At 40.4% G+C, this 13,789-nt stretch overlaps 1 protein-coding gene across 2 annotated transcripts in view; it reads right to left on the reverse strand.

The window, feature by feature from the left end:
* RHCG (Rh family C glycoprotein) overlaps positions 1–13,789 on the reverse strand; it is a 339,386-nt gene that overhangs the window by 135,353 nt on the left and 190,244 nt on the right. For both annotated transcript variants that reach the window (XM_085644447.1, XM_085644446.1), the window contains exon 4: positions 11,311–11,458. In XM_085644447.1, coding sequence (XP_085500573.1) covers positions 11,311–11,458 — 148 coding nt within the window. The remainder of the gene's footprint in view (positions 1–11,310; positions 11,459–13,789) is intronic.

A 13,789-nucleotide genomic window follows, 5' to 3' on the forward strand; every position in this document is an offset into this window, starting at 1 on the left:
GAATGATCCCAAGTAGCTATGTGGTCACCATCTGGTCTACTATTCAGCGTGCAAGGGGGCAGGTCCACGGTCACTGTGTAATGGGGGACTCACTTCATGAACCCCGTCACCACTTCAACGGGTGCCATCTTGGACACACACAACCACCTATTGCTTTTTTAGGATGCCTCAGATTTACAAGAATGTTTAAATCTGAGGCAACACCAAAAACTAACGCCATACAAAAGCAAGCGTTAGATTGGCGTAACGAGGAGAAATACTCCTCGTTTTTTCTCTTTCTATGTGTGCTGCTTTCTGCAGCACACATAGAAAGAGAAAATCACCTTTAGCGATTGTTTATGTGCAGGTAGTTGTCCCTTCCTGCACATAAACATAATCATTCCCTGCAAAACACAGACACCCTTAAACCAAAGTACAAGGTGGCCCACTTTGCAGGGATGAGTCCCTGCAACGTAGGCACCATAGCACCCTTGCACTGTGATAAAATGGTGTCTGTGTTGCAGGAAATCATACGTGCAATGCAGGCACCCTTGCACTATGGCGCATGGGTGTCTGTGTTGGCGCTAGGCAGTTATTTTAGTGCCAGCGAAAGGAAAAACAAAGGGGTGCACTGTATTCTTGAGATTATGGTGCATCCATGCGATATTTAAATGATGGGGCGCTGCAAAATTTGCCACAGCACCGCGTTGAGCCATTTAATTTTGAATATACCCCCTTATGTGTTCAACACCCACTGACAACAAGAAATGTCACATGGTGTGCAAAATAAGCTGAACGCCGTTATCTGCCACTATTATTTCCGGTATATTATCCCCCTCCAACAATTCATCTAGGAATTTAATTACTTCTTCTGTAGTCACATGTTTAGGGGAATCCATCTTCTCAGATTCAACTGGAGGATATTCCTCCGTTTCTTCTGTGATTTATTGCTCCATACACAAGATATACACTCCCTTAACCTCCCCTCAATATTGCGGTTGAGACCAGGCCACCAATATTCTGATCCAATGTGTTATTTAGTGGCACTCATACCAATGTGACCTTTATGTGCAAGCCTTAGTATTCTGTCCCTGAACATTCCTGTAACCACTGACAAATCCTTCCTTAACGCAACCTCACCAGAACATGACAACTCTGTGCTTATATCCTGAAATGCCTCTACCTGATAAGGCAAACACCTTTTCTTGACCACCCTTCAACCATATCCCTTTGAGTTCTTCCAGTAGCACATCCTCTCACAGGGCAAACCCCCCATTCTTCATGTGAAATACAGCCTCCAGTAATGTCATGTACAGGCAATCAATGCATCCTCATCATTTGCTTAATTCCTTTGAGTTTACTCCACAGGCAGACGTGACAACCTATCTGCTAATGCATTCTTCTTTCCAGGAACATATTCTATATGGTAATCATATTCAATTAATCTCAACAACCACCACATTTTGGGACCTGGGCTGTGATATTGCTTAGGGAGGCTACCAGGTATGCCAGAAAAAGGTTGAGAGTGAGCGGGGCCAGGAAGCACCTGTGCTTTAAACCAGTGTGGGTGTTGATTTTTCTGGAAACTGTGCTCCCATCCCTCGCATTTTTGTGGACCCATCTGTTTGTGTGGAGCTCAATTATAGCTCTAAGGAGGGTGTGCAGGATCCCAAGTGCCGATAATTTGGCTCATAGGAGTCAAAACCAGCTTTGAAATCAATGAAGCAGAGGTAGAGGGGGTGGGGTTGGATTTAAATTGATCAATTATGAGGCAGATGGCCATTAGATTAGTTCTGATTCTGATTCCTTTTCTGAATCCTGTCTGGTTTTTGGGCACAATGCATTTGTCAGAGGCCCAAGACTCAAGATCTTTTTTGAGGAGCCCGCCATAATATTTAGCGCCACTGTCTGAAGGGGAAAATTGGCTATAATTTACCGGGTTTGCAGGATCTGGGCTGTGGTTATGACATGCTTGCAGAACGGGGTTAAAATATTTGCCCATAGAGGCGTGTTAGCTTTGAATACCACCTGAGGGAGGCCATTGAGGCTAGGGTCTCAGACCGCCCTAATTTTGTCAAAAATGTGCTCAGTTTGTAACACTGTATAGAGGTTAGGAATTACAGTTGAGTCCATAGGTGTTGGTGCCTTGTCCTGGGGTAGTGCACACCTAATGAGCTGTGTACCTGTGCAATACAGGTATCTTCAGGGATGTTATTGGATTATTAGCAACCTCTTGCCAGCTTATTTACTACACGCCAGAATTTTCTGGTGTTGTTACTCTTACAGGCGTGGAGCAATGTGGCCCCAAAGGTATTTGTGTGATTCTTCTTGAATTGCCAGAATTCCCTTATTTTTCCTTGTAGCAATCCATCCTTATTTATGCGACCCTAATTGGAACAGTTGCAGGCCACCTGGTGTAATTTCCTGTTTAGTTTAGTTTAGTTTAGTTTAGTTTAGTAAGCTTTTAAATATGGGAGGAGAGAGCAAGGTTTTGTTTGGCTGTATTTCTTCTGAAGGGCTTTACACACCACTTGCTTTTGTTGACAATGTAAGATTTTTGCCAGGTTCTCCCACAAGGTAACAAGATCTTTAAGGTTTTTCATGGGAGAGGCTAAAGAAAAGCTACTGATGCTGGCTTAATAAATTTGACAAGAGAATCCTTTCGTATCCATTGTATCTGGAGAGGCCCCAAAAAACTGCACTTTCTTATAGATTGATATCCCTAGTTTAAGTTCTGTTTAATGTGAGACATGTTTTGATATGTGTCAGTAATTTCCCGTTCATGAGGGTGTAGTCGATTTTTTGTTTAGAGCTCACAGTACTGTGTGGGGTGCTGAGGGGTTGACCTTCTTAGAAGAATCCGTTGAGTGCCCTTAAGTCAAGAAATGTGCAACAATTGATGAATACTTTGTCCAGATAAGCATTGCTGGTTATGTCTTGTTAGACTTGATTTGGTATATTCCAGAAGTGGTCCTACATGTTAGTTATCTCGTCCGACCTGGACAAATGGAATAAATTCAGATTAAAGTCACAAGTGATGAGTAAATGGGTGTCTGGATCTTTCCAGTATGATGACCTTAATGATGGATTGTATTTTGCTGACTCGTCAACTTTTTTGCTTTCTGAGCAGATTTATATAGCCGTTAAGATCTGACACTTAAGGAAAGTTTTCTAGGAATACCAGCAGTAGCCAGGGTTCTTCCAAAATGTATCTAGTGGGTTTTAATGCTCAGTTGGATGAGACATAGGTTGAATGCCTCATTTGGGTTTACCTTTGTACTTTCTCTTCTCTGCTGGCCACTTAAAGGTGTTGAATCAAGTGACCAGGTTTCCTATAAAGAGATAATATTATACTTCTCCAAGTGAGGAAAAACCTCCCTGAAGTTTATGGATAAGGGAAAAGACTGCCAACCCTGGGACTTCCCGCACCTTGAACTTCAATTTCCCTGCGTCAATGACAAAACTGATGGCAGCCACAAGCATGAGGAGCCACAAAGGTCAGAAAATCTTTGAACTGACTCGAGGGTCACGATGTGAGCTCTCTCTGATAAAGGCAGTTGTTATATGATTATTACTGGCCACCTTACAACATAATAATTGGCAGACAAATAAAGAAATTATAATGGAGAATGCATGGCCCCAAAAGACACCGTTAGCAATAGATATACCCTGAGCACACCTACCAAAACAACAGTAGGTGTCAGAAGGTTAAAGAATCGCTCTAAATCATATACATGCCATGACTGCTATATATAGGTCTGGGGAAAAAACAATTTCTGAGGTAGTGGGACGATGTCTAATACGCATATAAATATCATTACAGAGGTGCTCAATTGAAACCTCAGTAAAACTCAAAGAAACTCACACAATCAGTGGAAAAAACAGGGACCAGGAACAGCAAAGGAACACTCAGGTCAAGGTGTTACATGGTATGTCACTGTTTAGGTCTCTAATGTGGGTCTTCAACTTAAAGACTCAATAATGCTCTTTTTCATGTAGGAAGTTCTGTCCCTCAGTGCCAGCTGCTATCCAGTAGTGTTTATCCACTACACACCACTGTGTCCAGCTTCGAGTGCAAAGTCAGCTTCATATTGTTGAGTTTGCACCAGATGTTTTTTCTGACTTCTTCCTTTTTCTCAGAGGCTTACAGAGTATTGGGGTGTCCAAGAAGTAGAGAGCAGACAACTGCGCCTTGTGTGTTTTGATGATTATTGGGAGCTACACAGTTTGGGTCTTTGAATACTCCCTTTTGACCCTCTTTTGTGTGAAAATCTAAATGACACCCAACAGGGAGTAATGTCACACGAAATAAATTAGTCTGACATTTAAATTATATACAGTGATAATAAGTTATGCAAAATTAGTGATTAGGTTTTCTTTTTTTAAATTAATAATAAACGTAATTAACAAAATCAAATGAACCTTCTAAACTTTTTTTAAACAGTTAAATAGTATGTAAATTAATAATTAATACCCTCTAAGGGGCCAGACAGAAGGCTGCCTTAAATAGGAACATCTCATATAGAGAACTGTAGATAGAAGGGAGGCAATATACCACGTTAAATAATTTATCCATGTTAAAGGGTCTCCTGGAAGCCTGCCTACTGCCATCAAGATTTTCCCAACCTTTTTTAAACAAAACAAATTGGCATAATGCTGAGCTTTAGCCACTATGGAAAAGACATCAAGGTTTGTAATGTGCCTCCTTTCATAAACTGTTGACCTCCTCTCATCCGAAAGAAGTATAAGGAAGCTAACCCATGACTTTGAATGAGTTTGAATACCCCTGTACTTGTATTCTTCCAAGAAACACAAGTAATGTTCTGATGCTCCCTCATAGGTTGGTTTGGTTTGAGAGCCAAGCTGGCTGAGTTGTGTTTTGAGAAGACTTTGTTGAATGATTCCAGAGATTTTGGGTGAATGGCTTGACTTTTTTGACTTCCCTTGAATGAAAATACCTGGAATCCTGCATCTTACAAGAAGACAAAGCATCCACAATGTTATTTATTAAACAAGATATATGTTATGCCCTAAATATGATGTTATTCTTCAGGAATATTAACACCACCTCCTTCAGCAAACTTAGAACCATGTTACACTTAGCATCCAATAAGTTAATGGAATAAAAAAGGACAATATATATATAGAATACCATGTGACAATTGCACAAGTGACCAACCCAGACCTGCAGTAGCAGGAAAAAAATATGTAACATTTTTAACTAACCCAAAATAAATAAATAAATATAGAGGGCCATGCTTGGGCACACCACTCTGCTCTGAGTATGGCCTTGACATGTACAGTACATCGGTAAACAGACCCATCTCCCGATACTGACTCAACTCCTGACTTGATATCTTAGGTGCAGGCCAAACCATACTGCCACTAAAGCTATCCAAGAAAGAGGACCATATAGCTAGATCTTATTCAGAAGAGCAACCCACTGGGATGATACACAGGGAGAAATTAAGTACCTGCAGCTCTAGGCAGATTGTGATTGATGCCTTGAATGAAACAACCTTATTATGCAGTGTCTAGTTCAACACCCAGATTGACAATGAAAGAACTAGTAGTCTTGTCCAGTCCTAAGGGAACACTCAACTTTCCATCAATTTGTGGAAAAAATTAGATTGTGTTCAGAAAACTGATATTTGGCCCAAGAAATAAGGTTTATCCAGATAATATATCATCATGGTTGTATTGACTCTTTTTTGAAAATCCATTCAAGGACACTCTGCTATCCGTGAGCTAACACTTATCACAACAGAATAAACCCTTAAACTGGAACCCTAAGAGGCAAATGAACTCCGGGTTCACTGGTAAGGGTCTGAAGGGTGACTTATATTTGCCATCACATTATAGCTTCAGCATGGCTATGGAATGTTCCATGGATGCATATCTGAAGGAGCAAATTGGTGGCATCTTTTACTAAATTCCTCCTGGCAGATCAATCTGAGCTCACCAGTTATTTTCTTAGGTACAATAGCAAATGGTGAACAAACACACTTTTCAAAATGTTCAAGGTCAAAAGAACCTACAACCCTACCCAACTGTCTTTCTTTGTCAATCTTTTCCTTTGTCACCTCCCTGTTTGACATTAATGGATGCTTATTCTTGTGAACCTTTTCCCCCCACACCTGCTAGGCCTGGATTCCAATATGTGGCAAAAGCCAAAGTACAGTGGGTGTGTATACTAAGAGGTGGGATAAGATCTAAGCCAAGGCATCATTGCTTGCAAGTCCGTTGGAGGTGATTGCCTTGGTATAATAATTTTTGCCCTTCTTCATCTTTGGACTTCTAAAAGCACTTGAACTCAGGATGGGAAGGGAGCCCATAGAATGAGCAGCTATGTTTGAACTTGCATGTACTTGCTGGGCATGTGAAGGCTTTCTAATTATATGCCCAGCAACCTTCTTTTTACTATTTCTGACTGAGATGTTGAAAATGACTGGCTTCACCAATTTTCCCCTTTCTTTAACAGCATACATGTCAACCAAACATTAACATTAGTCCGATCCTAGTACATATTTGGGTTAGAGAAACGACCAGTCATATTGCTACTAACAATTCCCATCAAAGTACTGAAGGGAACTACCATACTAATTCTGGCAATTGGATATATGATAGCCTCATGATGGCCATTTGTCAAGGACAATTTACTGGTAAATAGTAAAACCTTTAAGTCAATTAGTCATTGTGTTTCCTCAACTTTTGGCTTACGTTGCTTCTCTGAAGCCTCCTTAGAATCTTTATTATGTTCTGCTACTAGCTTCACAGCGACCAAATACAATATTTCAACAAAGTTCCCTTTATGAATCTTTATTCCCTTACATCCTTTGACAAATGCAGCCCAAGTTGGTTTCTGTATGAAAGAATTGAATGGAATGCTGGCGAGTAAGCTGTTTATGTTGCCCCTTTTTTTCAATGTCCTTGTCTCCAATATTGCTCTGATATAGGTGTGTGGCGAGTGGAGACTGTGCTTGCCCAGAGAATATTGTTCCTATCCCATTTGACCCTTGTTACTGGCTAGAAACCGTGCGCCCAAGACCCACTTGTTCTCTAGTTCCCGGTCTGAGTGAAAGACCCATTAAAAATGTGCTTATAGCCTGCCGGTATGGCCACCATCCTACCAGACTCAGTGTTTGAGCTATCAGCATTACCAGGGGCAGCTAATCCATGTAACTTCTAATACCAAGGAAGTGCCTGATCCAGAACAAGACCCGAAAATGGGCCTCAGTAGTGGGGAAGGCTAAATTGTACATATTCTATGAATTCTGAAAATATTTTAATTCCCTCACAACAATATCCTATTCTGTGACCTCTTGCTTTCTCCTCTTGCCCAAATAGGGTTGCATAGTCAAAACTCAAACAATACTTAGCCCTCCAGCCTTTGCACCCTATGGCCCCCACCATCTCAACTTGGCAGCATGCAGCACTGAATGCCACCAGCCAAACAAAACATGCTACCCTAGATGGCCCAATAACATCATGCCACCCAAGCAGGAACTATGAAAAAGAGTAAATCCCGCAGTGATGCCAATGGATGCAAAATGAGAGGCAAGAAGGCTGAACCATGAAGAAAGGCTAACTCAGGAAAAAAGATTATCTTCAGGGCATGGGTCACTGATGAGCAGGAGGTGGCTGAATGGTCGAGGAGCACAAAGAGATCAACTGTTCTCTGTCCTGACTTATATAGCCCACCCAGGGCTGTGTCTCAACTGCCTGCAGGCAGCCAATCTCTTTTGTGGGAAGAAGCTAGTTTTTGTGGGCTTCCATTTCCCCACAAGTCCCTCTACGGAATTCACCATGTCTCCCCTTCTGACTATAGGTACACTTCTATCAAGAGCACCCCGAAATTGGGGGTCACTTTGTTGGAATAATTTAAGTAATTTCACTTAATGAATCTACTACTTTCCGGATAACATCACAATGACAGAAAGTGGGCATTTTTGCATATGCTTAACAGAGTATAAGGGAAGTTGCAGGAACAGGATTGGGTGGTGGGAAGACCTGTTGCTTCAATCCTGCAGTTAGCTGTGGGAGTCAGACATCTTTTCAGCTAATATGAACTCTCTGAATAAGGTGCTTGCTAGATACTCGCTGAAAGTGTACCAAGGTCTCCTTTCAATGCCACCTGTAATTGGAAATATGAAGCCATCCTTCCAGAGTGCTTGCTGAAGGATGGAAATGTAATCTATTACATTTCCAGTGGTTGTACCAAACCTGGCTAATTCTGTTCTAGTCTTGTGAATGTTTTAGTCTGTTTGTGAGAAACTCAACCCTCAGTACACAGGCCAGATGTGTTGCCTGCCCAGTACTCATGTATTAAATGATGGGGGCATACCAGCACACTGCCTTCTGCCCGTTACCAGCATGGACAGGATAGGAGAAAGTGGCTCCCACCTCGTGGCGAAAGCCAAGGGAGAGGTTTTACTCCTGCACGAGGCAGAAGCGGAAGAGAATGTTGTTGGATCTCGTGACGGAATAGCGAAGGTGTGGAGGGAACCAACAAGGGAAATGGCGGCCTTGTGTCTTCTCCTGCAGCCCCCAACAAAAGCCAGAGCTGTTGGTGCCCCGAGTGGGACTGTGGCCGGATCACTGACTAAATATCGAAGGTTAAAATATCGACCTACAAAAATATCGAGGACAAGAATATCAACATCCTATCTACATTGAGGTAAGTACAAAAATATCGGAAAAAAAATATCCATGTCAAAAATATTGTTGTTAAAAATATCGTTTTTTATTTAAGTTAAAAAAATAATGTAAAATAAAGGAAATAATAAATATAATCAAAATAAGCATAGTTACAAATATTTTAAAATGCTTAAAAATTATAAGTAATATATATCATTTCAAAATACATTAAACATATACATATAATATATTCACTGAAAAAACCATAGGTTTCACACACGTTATAGTTAGGAATTAGCATTTAAAAAACCTTGCAAATTCACTTAAAAAACCATAGGTTTCACACATGTTATAGTTAGCTGTACATTTCACTCGTAAAAAACCAATGAAATTCCACGTTATAGTTAGATCAGGTAACTATAACTTGCGCGCCCACAATAAACTGCTGATGACATCACATATTACATCACTCATGACATGGTCAGTGACATCACTCATCACATCAATGATGACATCTGAAATGACACATTGTGGATTGCGGTCGCGCAAGTTATAGTTACCTGATCCAACTATAACGTGGAATTTCATTGGTTTTTTACGAGTGAAATGTACAGCTAACTATAACATGTGTGAAACCTATGGTTTTTTAAGTGAATTTGCAAGGTTTTTTAAATGCTAATTCCTAACTATAACGTGTGTGAAACCTATGGTTTTTTCAGTGAATTTGTACGGTTTTTTAAATGCTAAGTTATGTATTTATTTTTTATTTTTTTTTCTGGTTTTTCACCGTGCGCACACCCTGCGCGCACGGTGCACTTTGCGCACCGTGCACGCGTTGTGGGCACTCGGTGCGCTTCGCGCACCGAGCCCCCACGTTGCGCAGTTCATACCGTGCGCGTCTCGCCTTTTTTTACACAGTACCAATTTTTTTTTTCCCTTGCGGGTCCTTCAATTTATTTAATAAATGTGATTGTTATTTTGTTTTTTTTTTTTTTTTTTTTTTTTTTGCCGTGCGCGTACTGTAAGCTTACCGTACGCGCACTCCGCGATTTTTTTTTAAAATTATTAAATGTATTTTTCGTACTTTTTGGTCCTTCGTGGACCCCCTGACAAATGCTAGGGGGTCTGCAACTCTCTCCGTTGCCCCCTTTTCACGTTATCCACCTTTGTTTTTCAGTGCGAGAGACAGAAAATGGCGGCCGACACTTTCTGATTTCGACCGATTCGAATGTTTACAGTCATGTAACCACCAATCAGAATTGAGCTCGCGCACGGCACCGTACGCGTACGGTAAGCTTACCGTAAGCGCACGGAGCACGCTTACAGATATATATATTGATTTAAATGCTATTTTCTCAGGACCTACTGAACAGATTTACACCAGACCTGCAAAAGGCACATCTCTGACCTGAGGACTACCTCTCTGCCAAATTTCAAGTAATTCTGTTCAGCCGTTCGGGCTGTAGCTCGGACTAAAGGTCCTATGGGAAAATGCATGGGGAAAACGCGTTTTGGGACCCCCCTTTTTTCTCAGCCCCCGCTTGACGAATCCCCCCGAGACTTTCAGGGTAGGAGCGGAGCGGAGCGCCCCACCTATTGTGAAAATTTCGCGAGGATTCGTCAACCGGCGCCAAAGTTATTCCAAATAGAATGTTGCGGATTTCCTATGGAAACACGGTCCTAACTATAACTATCTACTGGCGACCGCCAGTAGATAATAACATATATATATATATATATACTTACTTAATAATATGTTTTAATATTTATTTTAATCACTTAGAAATGGTTATTTTTTTATCAATTATAAATACATCTATACACATAAAACAATAATATGAATAAAAAATAAAACAACATATATAAAAAATGTAAACAATTTAAATAACTTTTAATCTTTTTAAAATTAATTATACAGTACATTAGCTAAAATAATACAAAAAATATTAGATAGTGGAAGAAATAAAATTACTATTCCAAACCCAGTGACTGCAACAGTAGGAAAAGTGTTGGATAGCATAGGGGTAAATATTACTATTCCCACTCCAGTGAGTGCAACAGTAGGGAAAGTGTTGGATAACGTAGGGGTAAAAATTACTATTTCCACTCCAGTGAGTGCAACAGTAGGGAAAGTGTTGGATAGCGAAGGGGTAAAAATTACTATTCCCACTCCAGTGAGTGCAACAGTAGGGAAAGTACTAGAGGCTACTACATATCTCTCAACCTCTTAACTAAAATTGTGGGTCAAGTGAGGTGTTTAGGAGGGTGATCACCGGACCTTGGATAGAGAGCAAACACTCATGGCATACAACAAATGTGGGCGATCTCTCAAAAATAAAACATAGAAGATCGGGCACAGATGTAACTTGTTGAAAGAATTCCAGCCCACAAATCCTATACCACATAGTCAGAATCATTAGATGATGCCATCAGTGATGTCATTAGTGATGTCATCAATAATTTCATTAGAGATTTCATACGGTATTCTGTTTTTATGTTGCAGACAAATGCCAATAAATATCATTATGAAAACATTATTAAGTAAATATTGAAGTAGGGGATGCAGTTTTTTGTATAATGTGTAGTGTTGGAAGAGCTACAAACAAGAGGAAATGATTCATATGGAAAACGAATATGAACTTTATAAAGTACTACAAACCAGCAAACCTGCCCTTGCCAGAGTGGCGCACTCACCAATCATGGAGAAAATATCCGAGTGGTAGACGGATCCCTCCTTATTATTGTTCTGTTCAAGGCAGGGGCGGTTCAGAATCCAAGCCACCGTCAGCCCAAAGTAAGCACCGAAAGTATGAATAGTCATGGAACCTCCAGCGTCGATGGCCTGCAGGCAAAGTCAAAAGGATGTCATTTATTTCACTGACCCACGCAGTGTTGGTGCTCGTAAATGTTTGGGAACCTCAATTGTAAGTAAGTATAGCTGATACACTGAAGCAATAGGTGCCAAAAGGTTAAAATGTCGCTAAGCAGGCAGACTTATACACATACACTAAACAAAAACGAATATTATGGCGGGGTAGCGTCTTTAATCCAAAAGTTCCAAATAGATGTCGCTATATCACAGACAGCAATTGATACCCAGCGATTGGGAACTCAGTTTTACAACCATGTTTTGAACAAAAGTACATCGTTCTTTTGCCCACAGGAGACCCAAATAATATATGAAGAAAAACAGCAATTGGATTATGCCAAAGTAAAAGGCTTTATGGGCAGTCAGAGGTGTGGGGACATTCCCAACAGTTGCCCCCATTACACCCCAATCTCAGGTCCAGTCACATCCTAACCATGTGTGAGGCAAAATCCAGATGAAGTGAACGTGGAGAAAAGTGCACAAGTCGCTGAGAGCAGAAGTGAATCTGGAACTCTTCAGGAAAAATAATGGTTGTTTTGCCTTTCCACTTGGCATGTAAAAACCAAGGGACATACTACCACCGAGTAGTGAGTGAATGTGTACAAGTATAAAACGAAGTCCTATCTGAAAAAGAGATAACCTTTTAAAATCATGTTTTAGTCATCTCCTTTCTGTGAAGACGCACAGATACATCTGCTGATGTATGCTAGTGGGCAAAATCAAATGAACCAGTGTAAGCATCAATGACAAAGATTCGCTGAGTGCTTGTGAAACATATCACTCCCATGTAATGAAAGACGCATACTCCTGATGTGAGCGCTCTTCAGTGGCAAACCAGTTTCAGTTAACATGTTCTTGTCTCACCTTTGGTAGCACAGCCTGAGAGACAAGGCAAATATAATCAAATTATGTTTAGATGTTACGGGTAAAAACCAAACAAACAGCAATTACAGTCACTTCTCAGAAAGTAAAGGCATCCTATTTTAAGCAGTGTCAGGCTACACTGGAAGCAAAAAAAATCTTAGGTCATAAATAAAAAGACCACAATAGGAAGATAGAATGCCAAAGTGTTACACTTTCATCAATGTTGGCAACACGGTGGGTCCATCCAAAATATAAAAAACATTAGTACCCATAATTAATATGAAACAAACAGAGGTGTATCACTTTATAGTAAACATTCTCATTGAATAGATTAATAATTTAGGGCCAATTCACAAACAGCATTGTGAAAGCACATTTAGTAGTACTATTTTAATAGTATTAATAACGTACTACAAAATGCTCTTCACATACTTACGCGCCAATATTTTCCCCTCTTCTCTTGCTTATGTGTGGACATCTCTACCCCAACATCCAGATCTTCGCACACGCAACTATACATTTTAGTCATAAATGTGGTAGCAACAGTGAGAAGTTGCTGAAAACGGTTAATACACTTTTTTAAATATAAAAATTACTGTAACATTAATATTTAATAAAATAATTGAATTTCAGCTAATTAATTCAATATATCACTTTTAATAGTTTTGAATGCATAATAAAAATATATAATTGTTTCACAGTGGGTGGCATTTTGTTAATTAAACATCTGATCAATAATTTTAATATAAGTGTTAAATATTCAAAATAATAAAGGACCTCATTATGATGTCATGCGGGAAGCCATCGGATACCTCGTCGGAGGCTTTCCACCCAACATCAGAAGTTTCCGTCAGACTGCCATATTATGATACTGGTGATTGGAGAGAAACCTGCGGGGGAATACCGCTCTGCTTCCGACGGGCTCATGGAGCCCGTCGGGGGGAGGGCAAATCGTAATCCCAAGAATCGAGTCGGTGCCTGCTCAGGCAACACAATGGTGATTACAATGCATGTTTCCCACTGCCTTTCTGTAGCAGTTTGACTGCCATAGAAAGACTGTTGTGAAAAGGAGGGCCCCCATTCGCCCGTGACCCCCTCAATGAGGCCTCATCCATGCATTCTGTGACAGGCACCACATAGTGCTTTTCATGACGTTCATGGATGTTTGAAAGCATAAATTCTTCTATTGTAGCTTGTGTTTGCGTCCGCCACACAAGCTGCAATGGAAAAATTGACATTTTCAACCACCTATAGAGCGTCCCCATCCTATTTAGTCAGGTGGAAGTGTCAACTAATAATCGGGCGGATTCCATCCCGCTTCGGTGTCGGTGGGACGCTTGTCAGACCAACATCGTATTAGGCCCATAAATGTGAAATTTAAAATTAAATCAATAATGCAGTAGAATTTTTTAGGTTATTGCACATTTAAAGTATATATCT

This window comes from Triturus cristatus, chromosome 3_1 (genome assembly GCF_964204655.1).
Source record: "Triturus cristatus chromosome 3_1, aTriCri1.1, whole genome shotgun sequence".
Taxonomy (NCBI): Eukaryota; Metazoa; Chordata; class Amphibia; order Caudata; family Salamandridae; genus Triturus; species Triturus cristatus.